The 14,471-nt window shown below is 40.3% G+C and overlaps 1 protein-coding gene across 1 annotated transcript; it reads right to left on the bottom strand.

Moving 5' to 3' along the window:
• Positions 1–11,381: 11,381 nt before the first annotated feature.
• On the bottom strand, positions 11,382–13,315 carry LOC108578922 (protein muscleblind-like). Its single transcript, XM_017942341.1, has 3 exons — positions 13,142–13,315; positions 12,308–12,641; positions 11,382–11,426 (listed from the first exon to the last, which is right to left on the bottom strand). Exons 2-3 carry the CDS (start codon positions 12,491–12,493, stop codon positions 11,382–11,384), a joined length of 231 nt encoding a protein of 76 aa, XP_017797830.1. The 5' UTR covers positions 12,494–12,641; positions 13,142–13,315.
• Positions 13,316–14,471: the final 1,156 nt, after the last annotated feature.

The following is a 14,471-nucleotide window of genomic DNA, read 5'->3' on the forward strand; positions in this document are numbered from 1 at the left end:
TTACTGACAAGGAAGAAGAGCTCATTTGTGATAGCTCAGAATCACAATTTGATGACAACGTCGCAGAGTGTTTGTTTTGTTTCTATCTTTACTCTAACGATCACGGTGGTGAACAATGGATTCAATGCACCAAATGCGAATTTTCTTTATCTTTTTAATAAATAATGTTTTGTATCATGTTAATATTCTTACTTATGTAGAAATAAATTTCGAGCGTAAGAGAGAAGACTTTTAAATTTGTCCCTTTCTATTCTCCGCTATTAAGTGAAACGTAAATGGGGACTCATACTCGGTACTCTTACTCTGCACCACCTACAATCAACGAGTGTACACTGTCGTTATCGTTGTATAACAAAATTCCGTGGTATTAGCTCGTAACCATGAGAATCCCGATGATAGACCACGCAAGTCGAATCACTTTCTTTTCACTTGCGTCCTTTCTACAGATCTTCCGAGACTATGAAAAAGAGACGTGAAAACGATAGAAGCGTATCTACTCGACAATGTTTGTATATATGTGAAAACTGCGCCTCTCGAGGGACCAAGAAAGAGAGAGAGAGAGAGAGACCGGGGGAGGGGAGAGAGAAGAAAAAAAAAGGAGCACTAAAGGGAGAGGAGAAGAGCAGGTAAGAGATACGCCAAAGAGAGAGAAGAGCTCTTGATCTTTCAAGGCAATTAAATGAATTTCCACTCGGCTGGAATGGCAAACGTTTAGAGACGGTTCGTACGTAAGATATTCCAGTGAGCACTCCGAGATATCAGAGAGGTAATATCGGGAAGGAGAAGAGGCGTAGTTTGTGGGCTAGAAGTAATACACGAGAACCTGCCAGTCTGCCTGCTTGCTCGCCTGTCTGTCTCTCCCGCCTGGTTGGTTGGTCGGCCGGTATAGAAGCCCGTCTGTCTGTCTGCTGCATGTCGCCGACTCGAATCGATTTCGAAACTAACAATGCACGGCTATAAGTGAACACCCCCACCCCCTCACGCTCTCTCTCTCTCTTTCTCTGTCCCTCGCTCGCTCGTTCACCATGCGTTGATCGCTCTCCTTAACATAGATCATGCGACTTTACGATTCTCCTATTCTCTGTCCACCCCTAAAAACGCGTTAACGCGACGACTCCGAAGAATTCTGAGCATGCTTGAAAAGAATCAACGACCAACGGGGAAAAAGAGACCGCGATAAATATAAATCCTCCGTCTACACCCCTCCCTTTCTCTGATGGGTTGCAGCAGCGCACAGTATCCACTGACAGTGCCAACGAATGAATCGAATGAATTTGTGCCACGCCGGGATTCGCGTGCCTTACACGAAAAGAAGGTCAGGCACTTCGACGATGCGTCGGCCTTTGCCCTCTGCCGAAAGACAGGGCTAAGAATCCCTCACCCCTTGGCCTGCTCGACGCAGTGACAAGTGTCTTCGTCGTTGGCCAATTGTGCCTCGAGTGCTTTTCTTTTCGCCAGGAAATTCGACACGGTAATCGTACTTGGTGCTGCAGGGTCACCTGTTTCGTTCACGGAAGCGTATGATATGCAGCAAAAGAGAACTTGAACCGTCGGATCGTGAAATGAAACTTACACTTACTGATTATTCATAGCAAATGTAACAGTGAGCAGTTTTTTGTTTGTTTAATGATCAAATAAAACAAATAAATCATAGAGTTAGGAATCATTTAACCAACCAATATTCTAAAAACTGTATATTGTAAATCTGTAAGATCTCTGAAAATCACCAAAGGTTTAATAGAAATAATCGTAGCTTATTAACTCTAGGATATGTACTTATACATGTATTAATAAACTATAAGGAAAATTAATCAATATCTACCTACGTATCCATACTATCATTTACACGTTTATAAATACACAATACGAACATGATGTGTGAGTGATTTAATCTGCATGAATCATTAATGTATATATTCTAATACAATTTATTTATTAACTTACAAACAGTTATTAATCGATAATTTATATCTATTAATAAACAATCTCTATATATTGTATGAGACTGAATATACGTACATTGTATCGCCTGAAGATTAGTTAACGTATGAGATTTATAAGGAAAATACACATAAGTTGCCTCACCACCAATTTTGTTTAATAAATTATCGAATTAGGAATTGTCAATTGCTTTATTTTTCTGATAACTAAGAAATGAGTCTGCAACTTGGTAGACTCACGAAATATGGCTATCCTTCGTCATGTATAGAACCCTATGTATTCGAAACAACGCATACAACAATGGCAAATCTCACTTTTGAAAATCCGATCAGTCGATCAGGTCGAGCCAAATACATATGTATATGTATACATACTGCGTTTGCTTTTCCACTCGAACGTTATATGTATACCCACCCAAGCCATCAACAGATATATACATATTATACTTCCTCCCTATGTCCACTACACCGAAGTTCCTAGCATCTGCTTTGCTAACAATCGACAAGAGCTAATAGGTACTTTACTTGATTTCATCTCCAGAAAACATAATACAAGATGATTTTACACTGTAACAAGTTGCATTTGTGATACAGATCATGATTTTGCTACGACTGATAGAAATTATATTTAGAAGCAGTACCTACCCGCCAAGGTACATAACAATTTATACTTTGCAACAGAAACTGTAAAGAAGTGAAGATGTACTTACACTTCAAGTGGCTCTGAATGCCAGACTTCTGGTTCTTTTATTTCCTTAGACACTTGAAGCATGTTTACCTTAACTCTCTATAAACGAGTCTTAGTTTCCTTGAAAAGAATATGACAAATAACAGTTTATCATAAATCTTCATTCTAATATGAATAATAGTAACTAAGAAGTATTAGAAATAGGACGTTTAGTGTTAATAACATGAAACGATAATACTGTAATAAAATCGCACAATGATAATAAAAGTTGTGTGGCATTATCTAATCTAACCTAATTAATTTCCTGATTACAGTATATTCTCTCTGATAAATATAATGATTTCATTTCTATTTCCAGTATATTTATAATTTATAAAGTCCACGATTACTTGACAAAATTACATTTATACAGTGTTATGCTGATTTTAAATAGACACAGATGTACCTACTTAAATATGTACTTCCATCCATGCATAAATTTCTGTTGTAGTTACAAAATGAAGAAAATTAATTTGTACACTTTTTCGAAAATTGTAATAAAAACTTGTATCGATAACGGGCAAAACTGTAATGTTTCAGAAATTAACAGTTAACACTAACAAGGGAACTTCGGTAACTCGAAATGTCCGATTTTTTTTAAACTTTGTGGATTTGCAGGGGACCTCGATAGAAGTATCGGGCAATTTTTTTTTGGCCCAATTTCGGTTCTTCGGGGTGAAAACAGCCCTTGAATGAAGATAAGTGTACCCTATTTCCCTGTATATCTTTAAAACTATAGTAATTATAAAAAATGTTTATAATAACAATTAAATGGCTTTTTATGCTTTATAAGACTGTGCTATTAAATTAATGAAAATTCTTTTCTTCGATAAAAAATCTTCCACTACCGTTGTTGTGAAAAATTTTTAATTTTCTATCATATCGAAAAATATGTCAAATAAATAGCAAAGTACCAAAAAAAAGATAAAAAATAAAAATATCAAAGATTCGCTCACATACTTGGTACCTGATAACGCATCGTTCCAAGTGCGACGATGACAGCACACAAAGCACGTATCAATTAAAATTACTTAAATAACACATTATTCGATAAGACTAGCATATTTATCTGCATTTATTTGACATATTTTTCAATATGATAGAAAATTAAAAATTTTTCACAACAACGGTAGTGGAAGATTTCTTATTAATGTAATAGCACAGTCTTATAAGGCATAAAAAGCCATTTAATTGTTATTCTAAACATTTTTTTATATCTACTATAGTTTTAAAGATATACAGGGAAACAGGGTACACTTATCTTCATTCAAGGGCTGTTTTCACCCCGAAAAACCGAAATTGGGCCGAAAAAAAAAATTGCCCGATACTTTTCTCGAGGTCCCCTACAAACCCGCAAAGTTTAAAAAAAATCGGACATTTCGGGTTACCGAAGTTCCCTTGTAAGACGAATTTAAAAATGAATATACTTGCGTCTAGCAATACTCGAAAAGTGAACACGTGTAACCGTGACAAGAGAAAAGGGAAAATGATAAAACAGGGCGTTAATAACCGAAAGCCAAAGGTTTAAGAATATCAAGAAAGTACAGTACTGGTACCGAGATGCAGTCACGATAAACGAAAGGTTTTGTTCCGTGGGACGATTCCGCTCACGAGCACGTCGTTTCGTATTTTAGTCTCGCGTTAACGGACACGACAGGTGCAGGAGGGGACGATAGACGAAGACAGAGAAAGAGAGAAGGCAGCACGACGACGACGCCGACGCCGACGCCGATAGTGGTGGCGGCAGTGGTAGCAGCTGTTAACTATGTTTTTCGTGTCTGCTACCGTGAAACGTGTCCTCCCTCCACCGCCCTTTCGCTCTCCTGCTCGAGTCCACCAATGCGATTTTCTGATCCCGTCACGGAAATACGACGCTGTCGTCGCCCGGTGAATCCCGCAAGAATCTAAAGTTACTGTACACGCTCGGACCAACCCGGCGAAATAATCTTCCAAAACAAAAGCGCAAACCCTCGTGAGCCAATCGCAACGCGATACAATCCGGAAACGCAATTTTTGGGCCCCTGCCAGTTTTTCGCAAGACCCGCGTTCAGATCGTCCTCACTACTGGCGATCAACGATGTTTCTTGTAGGTGCATACAGCGATACCGGGAGAAAATGAACGAGTTTTGTTCTAGGGAGATGTTTGAAGATTGGAACAGAATATACTGTTGTCCCATAAAGTAAAAGAGCTGGCAGGGTTCATGAAATTGAATTTACATTTGGTGTTTAACAGTTGGCGTGTTGATCGGTAGAAATAGCTTCTACAATGAATAGTACTCTTAATAACTCTTAAAGAATAAACAGAATAGTACTCGAATAACTCTTAAAGAATAAATAAAGAGGACAGAACTTTCTGTACTCCGAAAATTTAATAATGTAGACTAGTAAGCTCGAGATACTTTTGTGCTGAAACTTCTGAACATCGAAGTCTTAATCTTTCGACAAGTGTTTGTAGGTAAGTACTCATAATTGAAATTTTATTCGATTATTTCATTAACTCAGTTTTTTTTTAATTGAATTCTATTCAATTTCCCGCGTTACGTTATACGCTACATGTGTCACCGTGACAGCGTTTGTGAACTTGTTATGCAGATTAGGCATGTCGCTATAGTGACGTTGTTCAGAGGGCAGAGCGTTAAATTGGAACGGTAATTAATGCTCAATTATTGCAATAAAGTGATTCTTAAATTCTGTATAATTTTTATTCTTACATTAGGCCAATTAAGAACTTTTCTTCGTATTGAAAAACATTTCAGCACGTACTGTGTGTGTTCTATTAGGATATTTATTCAGGCAAGTTTAAACCCTGTCGCAGAACAATATAGCAATTACCAAAAGCTCGACTGCAATAACCCAGAACATACCCTAACGAGAAAAACTAGCTCACTATGAAGCTTATCAATCTCCCGAGCAAACACACAGGAACAAGATCTCATAATCTTTCAGCGTCTGAAAACACGACTGGAGTCGCATATAGCAGTCAGCGACTGAATTGTCTCTCGTGGCGACGAATTATTCACGTAGATGGCAGCCACCTGAAACATTACGCCAGAAGATAACCGGAGCACAGCTGAATCGATTAATGCACTCTTTGTGTACACTTAACGCTGTTACGTCATCGGGTATCAATCTTACGTCTTGCCGATAATAAATTACAAACCGCGCGAGTCTCGTTTCTCCACCTCTAGCCTAATCAAATCGCTAGCCACGAAAACGAGACGAGTTCACAGATCAGCAAACGCGTCGTTTCCACTTCGTATGCTCGGCCGTGAGTTATCAGCGTGGGAACGAGGCTTTATCGCGCCGCGCACTGGACGCATTGGCGAATTGGAAACCGGTCAAACAAACAAAAAGGCATCCACTCTTCTTCACTGAGGGTGGGTGGATGGTACTGTGCGTACTTGTGTGTCGGACACACACAGAGACACAGTGGTACGAGTGACAAAGGAAGAAAGAAAGTCCAATCGTCGGCAGGGCGTGACGGACCGATAAAACAGGCACGCTGGCAGGAGTTTTCGACGAGGAAACCCGCGACATCTGCGACCGAGAAATGGTTGGCACCCGATGTCGTTCCCCGGGACCGTAAAACGCTTGACAGTCAAATTAATTGAAAGTTTTAAGGTAATTGGAATCGATAACGCCGAGGTGAATAAGAGCTATCGGCCGCTGGAATGCCGGTGGGACGGATCAAGGGTTCGCCGTGTCTCCGGAGAGAGGGCGGAAATAGCCCCGGGAGACAAAGACGATCGAGAAACGACACCCAGATCGACGGAACATCGGCGCTCTAACTCGGTCATATCCCGCCTTAAATACAGGCCCCCTCCATCTAACCGCGTCCGATATTTATATTCTGACGAAACAGAGTGGAGAACGACGACAATTAAGCCCGGAGGTCTACTTTAATATCCTGCTCTCATCCAATTGGCCTAATTGGAATCGAACGTACGAATTTCACGGCGACGCGGCCTGGCAGATCGTAATGTCCCTTTATATAGATGTATATCCACGTGTACAACCGTAGGACACTGTTTTACAACCGTTTAGAGCCGCCTTAGAATCCTCCCTGTGTGCCTGCTCTAATTATCTATCTGACAAGGACAAAAAGAACTAGTATTAATTACAAATTCGATTGAAAGTTTATATCGTGGAAGAATCCGTGTATACAATTCGTACGACCACATGAATTACAACGCGCATGGGGATAATCCCCCCCTCTCGTGGACGGGATCGTTTCTTACGCGTCATGAACCCTCTTAGCGATTCCCCCGATAGCACGCGAAAGAATAGTCCCGATTTTCTTCCTTCCAGCAAATTAATCTAACTTTTACCGTACGATACTCTCGAACATTAAACGCGGATGGTAGATGTACGAAACGGCAATAGCCCGGTTCCCCCTTTTATCCTCGCCTCGAAAAATGAGCCTTTATTTCATCGGTGGAGCGTAAGGAGAGCCGCACTTCTACCACCTAAACGGCGCAAAGAAACGGGACGGCGGCAGACTCTATAGAGAGAAGACGGGATGGTTTCCCACACAGTCGGCCAAAATCCCCGTCTATATACCTAATGCAATGGTTTATTGCTAATATTTCTTCCAAGTAATATTGGTTCGCGCCTCTCTAGCTACAAGTTCCTCTTATATTTCGTGGAGGGCCCTAAGAAACCCTTCGTTCGTCTTCCATTACCATTCGTGCCGATGTATTCGCGGCTTACACGGTCCACCAGGTGGATTGAAGACAATTAAATGCTTATATAACGAGAATACAACGTCGTATCTGTAATTTTTACAAGATTTACATTGATATTACCTACCACTATGTATTTCTACGTTTCCACTTTGCAGGTTCGAAAAACTTGAGCTTTTGATTTTTGTACCTTTGAAATGTTGGAGCATTGAAAACATGTTACAAATGTATCATGCACAAACGTTGACCATACTTCTCTCCATGTTCTCCACCACTTTTAGTAAATATTCGAAATGTTCTTTCATCGCGGCCTGTCAAAGCTAGAAAAATTGTGCAAAGTTTCGAATATCGTATTTCTAATTAACACCAGCTTGTTAAATATTTATTTCTGAACCGGATGATGATAACAGGCAGCGAGTTTTCCATTAAGCAGTTAAAATATCGGTAAATACAAGTACAAAATGCCAATATTATAATCTTATTGACTTTTTTTTAGAGTTGATTGCAACGAAAGAAATCCAAAGACTATGGAAAAGAGAAAATTAAGTATTTCGGTGGAACTACAAAAGGAGGTCAAAAACTTACATTAAAATGTGCGAATGAAGAAAAATAATGACAGGGCTGAATTTTTGACACTTTGATGTTCAAAAAAATACAAAAGGTCACTCTATAAAAAAAAAAATAACTCGAAATTAGTGAATAAGGTTTTGGAGACCTACTTTCCAAGAAAATTTTCAAAACCATTATATATGCATAACTGTTGTGATATTATTTTATTTTATTTGACTACTTTTTATCCATATTAGGATTATCCATATTTATAAGCATTAAAGTGATGTACTTTAAATAATAAAGCAGATTTTCCTAACTTTGTTTCATTAGCTATATTATAAATATTTCTATAATGTCCACCGCATATCTTGTACAGACATTTTCTCAAAGGATTAAAGCATTCGTTTTAGTTTCCTAATTTTTTGACTTAATTAAGAACTTTTCAATATCGCCATCGATGCCAATAATATGAATAATAATAAACAATAAATAAAAATTGTTTTTTCCAGAGAATCATCCCCTTTCTGATGGCAACACTACCACTGACAAGAGAATTTCAGTAACCCGACATTCCGATTTCTTTTAAACTTAGCAGTAAGGGACCTTAATAAAAGTATCAGGCAATTTTTTTCTGCTAGTTTTTTCAGAATGAAAACACCTCTTAAAGGTTAATGTGTGTTCTATTTTCCTGTAGGTATACCTTCAAACTATAAGTAGTAAATATAAAAAAAATTGTTAGTATGAAAATTAAATGGCTTTTATGTTCTATAAAACTGCAATGAAATTGTTAACAATTTGTCGCGTAAGTAAAAAACCATTCTCCACCAGCTTTATTTTAAAAAATTTTCATCTTGTTCAAAAATATGCGTTAAATTTTCATTTTAACAATTTCTTTATATCTACTACAGTTTTCGAGGCGTACAGAAAAATAGGGAAACACCTAAACTTTAAGGGGTATTTTCACTCTGAGGAACCAAAAAATAAGAAAAAAAAGTTGAGATCCCCTACAAACCTGCAAAGTTTTAAAACAATTCGAATTTTCGGAGTACCGAAGTTCTCTTATCAGAGAACTGAATGGAAAATACCTTTCTTTAGCCAATCTAACTTTTACCATTGATACAGACTATCACTGCTCATTAACACGTTCCGTGCCAGACCGATTTTCGGTCGACTTTCCGTTCACGCCGCGTGGGTCGTATGCGTCCCACATTGTCGAGACTAACAGTTTTGCTCTTCGCCCTATATGTCTTCCAATATTTATAAAATTGCAAAAATCATTGTTATCGAGACAAAGGTAACGCTTAAGATATGCTATAGAGCAAAGGAAAAATGTTTGTTTTAACAAATTATCGCCGTAGTTTAAGTTAGCGGAAGGAAAAGGCCGAACGGAAAGGCCAGAGTGGGGCGTATGCGACCCACGCGGCACGGAACGTGTTAAATAATCAACGTAGCACAGAACGTGCCAAGGCATTCTCAAAATCCGATCGATCGTCAGCATCTAGTATGTGAAAAAGAATAGTAGCGCAACGAGCTGTTGCGTGTACCGGTAATCAGGTACAAACGTGTACACAGTGCACAAGCACGGAGCCAGATTAAACGCGCGCCCGTACAAACGTGCTGTTCTATTCGGTCGAAACGATTCAACGTAACGAGTGCCACTATTGAGTAAGAACGTGCGAGCAGCAAACGAGGCAAAGAGATGACCGAGCATCGACGGACAACGGCGGCCTTTCAGCCGGGTCTCCACCGACATTAATAGCTTCCAGAATTAAACGACAGAGTCGGCAACGTGGCTCGACTCACGTACCGACATATACATCATTGTCGACGTTGACGTACACCGTCGTCGTACGCAGCATGCCGCTCTCTATCGTCGCGGCCACCGACAGCAAGAATAATCTAACCGTTTAATCATAGAACTTAATTTCGCAAACCGAAAGAGAGAGAGGAAGAGAGAGAATGAAGCTAAGTCGGGAAAAATTGAGCCAGGTCGTTCTTTCGCGTGTGTCCCTGTTCTTTCGTGCAAGTCTCAACATTTGCGCACGGCGCAAGTCCCTCATTTTACGCAATATGTTACTTCGACGCTGTCGATGAAAATTTTGGAATCACTCATCCAGTCGATTGAAACGACGAAAACAAATCAACTTGCGAAATTTTCATACTGAGAAGAGAAACATGTCCTGCTGGAATGCTAAACGAAGCTACAAACGGATTCCGTTAAATACTTTGGTGTTTATTCAGTGGAAAAATTCACGTAGAAAGAACATGCCTGACAAAAGAAGGAACAGCTTGGAACTGGTGTAAGGAATGGCCACTATCATTCAAATCCAAACTTTCCGTTAACCTACTATGAACTTGTGGCATTAAAGTGCGAGGGTCCTCGCTTTTCCCGAATATTAAAATTTTAGAATGACCGGTTAAACAATTTTGAATAATAATACTACATTAAGAAAAAATTACCAAATATGTATCACAAATAAAAAAGGAAATATGTAAAGTATTCCAATAGATTACTATGTCAGCCACACTTTTGGAAGAATCCTTGGGTACTCGTAGGCCCAAACGCTTGAAACCCTTAGGCAACAGAAATAGATTTGAAGACTATCATGATGTTACTTTATATTGTTAAGCAAATAAGATACAAGCCAATGGACAACGTATCTGTAATTTATTATTATATACGTCGAAATTAAGACGTTCGCTTCTTTTTAATTTTAACAGATAACAAATAACCGAGGATTACATAAAAAAAAACTTGCCTAATTTTAACTGTACGGAATATCGTAACAATTCTTCTGTCGATTTTAAATTAATATTGCAATATTTTAGGCTGTCTTGCAATGTACAGTGATTCTGAACTTTTGGTTAGCACATGCTCCAACTTGACGAAGCAATTACCGATCCGATAGTTGGTTAAATTTATTACGGAGTTGCGCGAAATATTCGCTCAGAGATAATTCTGTAATGCTTGTACATATGAATCGAGTTACTGTTTGTTTGTAACATTTCTCCTTACGACGGAATAACGAGCAACATGTTTCTTAGGATAGGTAATAATGTCAATTTTTCTCGTACAAAGAAATATACCACTGAGAGAATAAATTTTCTGCGAAAATTCCAATCCTGTATTTTAACAACGTAAGGTGATAACAATCTCCAAAAAAAAAAGATCATATAAACTTCTCCTTGATATTTCTCAACTGAGAAACCGTTAAACTTGAAGGTATAATCGGTAACAACAAATCTTGAAAACCTTGAAACGCCTTCCAGAGGAAATAACATTTGATCGTGGTTGTTCGACGCGCCCAGAATGTTTCCTCCCGTTTTATCTAATCGCAGAAACGCGTACACGCGCGTCGTCGTACAGTAAAGTTTCCGTAAACTTTGTGTCAGACTATTAACAAGAGGATTTCCAATTTTTACCCAACGTTCCTCCCTCTCAAGATCGGTTCTGACTCGTCGGATTTATCGAGCGTTTCTTCAATCCGTCCCGATGACGCGTTGAGTAATTGTCGCTATTAATAACTGCAAAATTCAATTTTCAAATTCAATATCGCCGCGACGGAAGGCGAAATGTTCGGGCCGCGCCCTGCTCATATCTTTTTTCGTTCTTTCTCGTTTAATCGCGAGCTCCTCCGACGTGTAAACGCATGCGTGCTTGTTCTGAGAAAAATTTACACGGCGTCGGCTTTATTGCCTATTCGTTACGCGAAATTAGAAGTGCCCGGGATGAATTTCGACAGAAGGCCTCGAGGAGTTTAACGAGAAAAGTAAATTGCAGGACGAATCGATTACGCATGGTGTCCCAGAATTTTCCGGCCAAACTTCGTCAGCATGTTCTACGGGCAGGACTAGAAACATGCGTAACTGTAGGTCGTGGTCGAGGTTCCGTGAAAAAATCAAACGAGAAAGTATGAAATAAACGAACGATAAAAAATAAAAAATTTGTACAATAATGAGTTCACTTTTTTCCCGAAGCAAATTAGCTGGAATGATTTTCTATTTGAAAATGTAAGCCACACGTTGTGTCCGCTTGTCGCCGTTTCGTTCGAATTTCATACGACTGTTACAATTTTCTTAATAAACCTCGAAACGATTCCTATTTACACAACGTTCTTTTCGTATTTCCACTTGTCGAACATATTTCCCGAGATTGATCGAGAAATCCTGGAACAGCGTGTACAAATACTTCGCGAGTTCAACAGACGATAAGGTTCCATGCTGACGCGTAATAGATGATTATAGACACACAGATGACACAAATGAACATAGTATAAATATACATAGTAGTATAAATGCATGTGTACAAGATGAAAAAAGAGGATAATGCTCAGCAGCTACGAGAAGTAGCCGAAAGGTTCGATTATCCGGGATTGTATGAACTCGATTATACAATGGTTTGTTACCTTGATACTGTCGTAGCAAGCAGTGACCCGTCCATTCTGCACCTCGACGTTAGCTGGCGGATGAGCGAACTTGCACTCCGTGTCCGGCCTGGTACACTTGTTGCGCTGGAACTCCCTGCAAACCTCCAGTTGCAGCCACCGGGGATCCTTGCCGTTCAGTAGGTTATTCATGTTGACCATTGCCATACTTCCAGTCCTGGAAGACCAAGGGACTCCTTAGGCGGGCTAACGCAAAGTCTGGCTTTTCTGCCGACTTTAATTTCTCCTCTTCCTCTGGCTGGACGTGTGCTCCGCCAGTAGCCTTGCCTGTATGTTCACGTTCCACTCGCACCGTCTGATCTTGCCAAGGAACACAATTGTTTTGCTTTATTCAAACCGGCCCTCGACTCATTGGCACTTGCGGGAATTTCGTCGAACTGAGAGACAGACGCTCGTTATCTTTCACACTCTTACTCTTTCACCGACCCTTGTACGTCACAACGCTTCCGTTTTCAATCACTCCAGACCTTTCATTCATGCACACATACCACCGGTGTATTGTATATAACATAGGAAGCGTCCGCTTTCGCTCGCTTTGTTCTTCGTCAATGAGACGACTTCGATGGATCGAAGCGTTCAATTGTCGAATCGAGACGACTTTATACGGAGAGGCATTTGAACACGATCAAAATTAAAGTTGGCAAAAGTATACCGGCATACCAGAGTTTTAAGCGAACGTTTCACGTAAGAGAGGATCCGAGAAGATTCGCTTCAAGTTCATTCGTATTATTCACACGAACGCTCATCGAAATCCCGTAAGTGCCTCGAGTTGCGATACTATGATAAATGTGGTACCTTTCGCAAGTAGTGTTTCTTTGAGTAGAGTGCGATCTTATTGTTCCATGAACGCGTCCCTCGGCAAACAGCAAATGTCTTCCAAAGCTCGGATGATCTTCAATGTAGACGAATCACGTAAAACACGCGGAACCGGACGACGATACGAGCAAAGATTACTTATTCGAATCTTCAACCGCGAACGAAACCCGCCGTTAAAATCGTTCTTCTTCTTCTCCTTTCCTTTCTTATTATTTGCCTACTATTCGTTGTCGCGTATTATCGAACACCGTATGTAAAAGGCTCGCGATTGTCAGCGCCGGGTATACGAGCGATTCTAAACTATTTTTAGACCGTGATAATCACACACCGTTATCGGCTTGTTGCTCTTTATCAAACACAGTTGTTATCGATCGCAGCAGTTAGTCGTAACTGAGAGACAGTGCAGCAAGTGCTGTGTTTGCCTGTTAGCGGTTAGCGGAAGAGAGAAAGAGAGCTTGTTCCTTCCTTTCTTTTCTCGTGTCGTTGCGCTGCTGCCTGATTTGCTTTTTGCTTTTTCTTCAATTCCAGCTACAATTCGAAGGCGAGATGGTGGTTTCACCGCTGGACGATGCACGTAGATCAAGAGCAAGGTTACAGAGCTGCAGCAATTGCAATACGGGGGAAGAGGAACGCGAGTACTCTCCGCGCGCGCGCAGAAAAGAAGGCGAAGGAGAATTTCACCAAGAAAGAAAGTGACGTGGTATAAGGAGGCGGTACACACGCGTGCACGCGTATCGTGTGTGTGTATATATATATATATGTATATATCGACAGCGATTAGGCTCTGGAGTTGGTTTGTTTAGGCGATGCTGGCTTCTTTCACGGCCGACCTGCTTTTCTTCGAGTGACAAGGTAGCGTAAAGGTCGTCGATCCGCCTCGCTTGATTCTTTCGACCGATTCGACTTCCTTATCCTCCTTTTATCTTCGCACGATGCACTTCGGGGAGCTTTAGAAGGCGCGCTTAGTAACCAGAGCGTACTAGTTGGGCAAAGCTTGAAAGCTCTTCGAGAAGCTAAACGTCGACCACGGGTGTGCTCCCTAGGCGCGTTTATTTTTCTTTATCAATATGTAGGCTGGCTGTTGCTGCGTTGGAGTTTTGTTACGGAAAGGTATATGTAATACGTGTCTCAAAAAGCCGGTCGTAGTGTTCTTCAAGCCGGTTCTGTGTAGAAGTCTACTGGGCGAAGAGGAACGACTCCAAAAAGGTAGTAATGGTGGTAGTAGTAGTAATAGGCCGTAAGAAACACGGAGCTAGAATCGGATTTCTCGAATTTTTGGAAAAGGGTCACCCTAACCACGGTTGTGTAT

Source organism: Habropoda laboriosa, unplaced genomic scaffold (genome assembly GCF_001263275.1).
Source record: "Habropoda laboriosa isolate 0110345459 unplaced genomic scaffold, ASM126327v1 scaffold30, whole genome shotgun sequence".
Lineage (NCBI taxonomy): Eukaryota > Metazoa > Arthropoda > Insecta > Hymenoptera > Apidae > Habropoda > Habropoda laboriosa.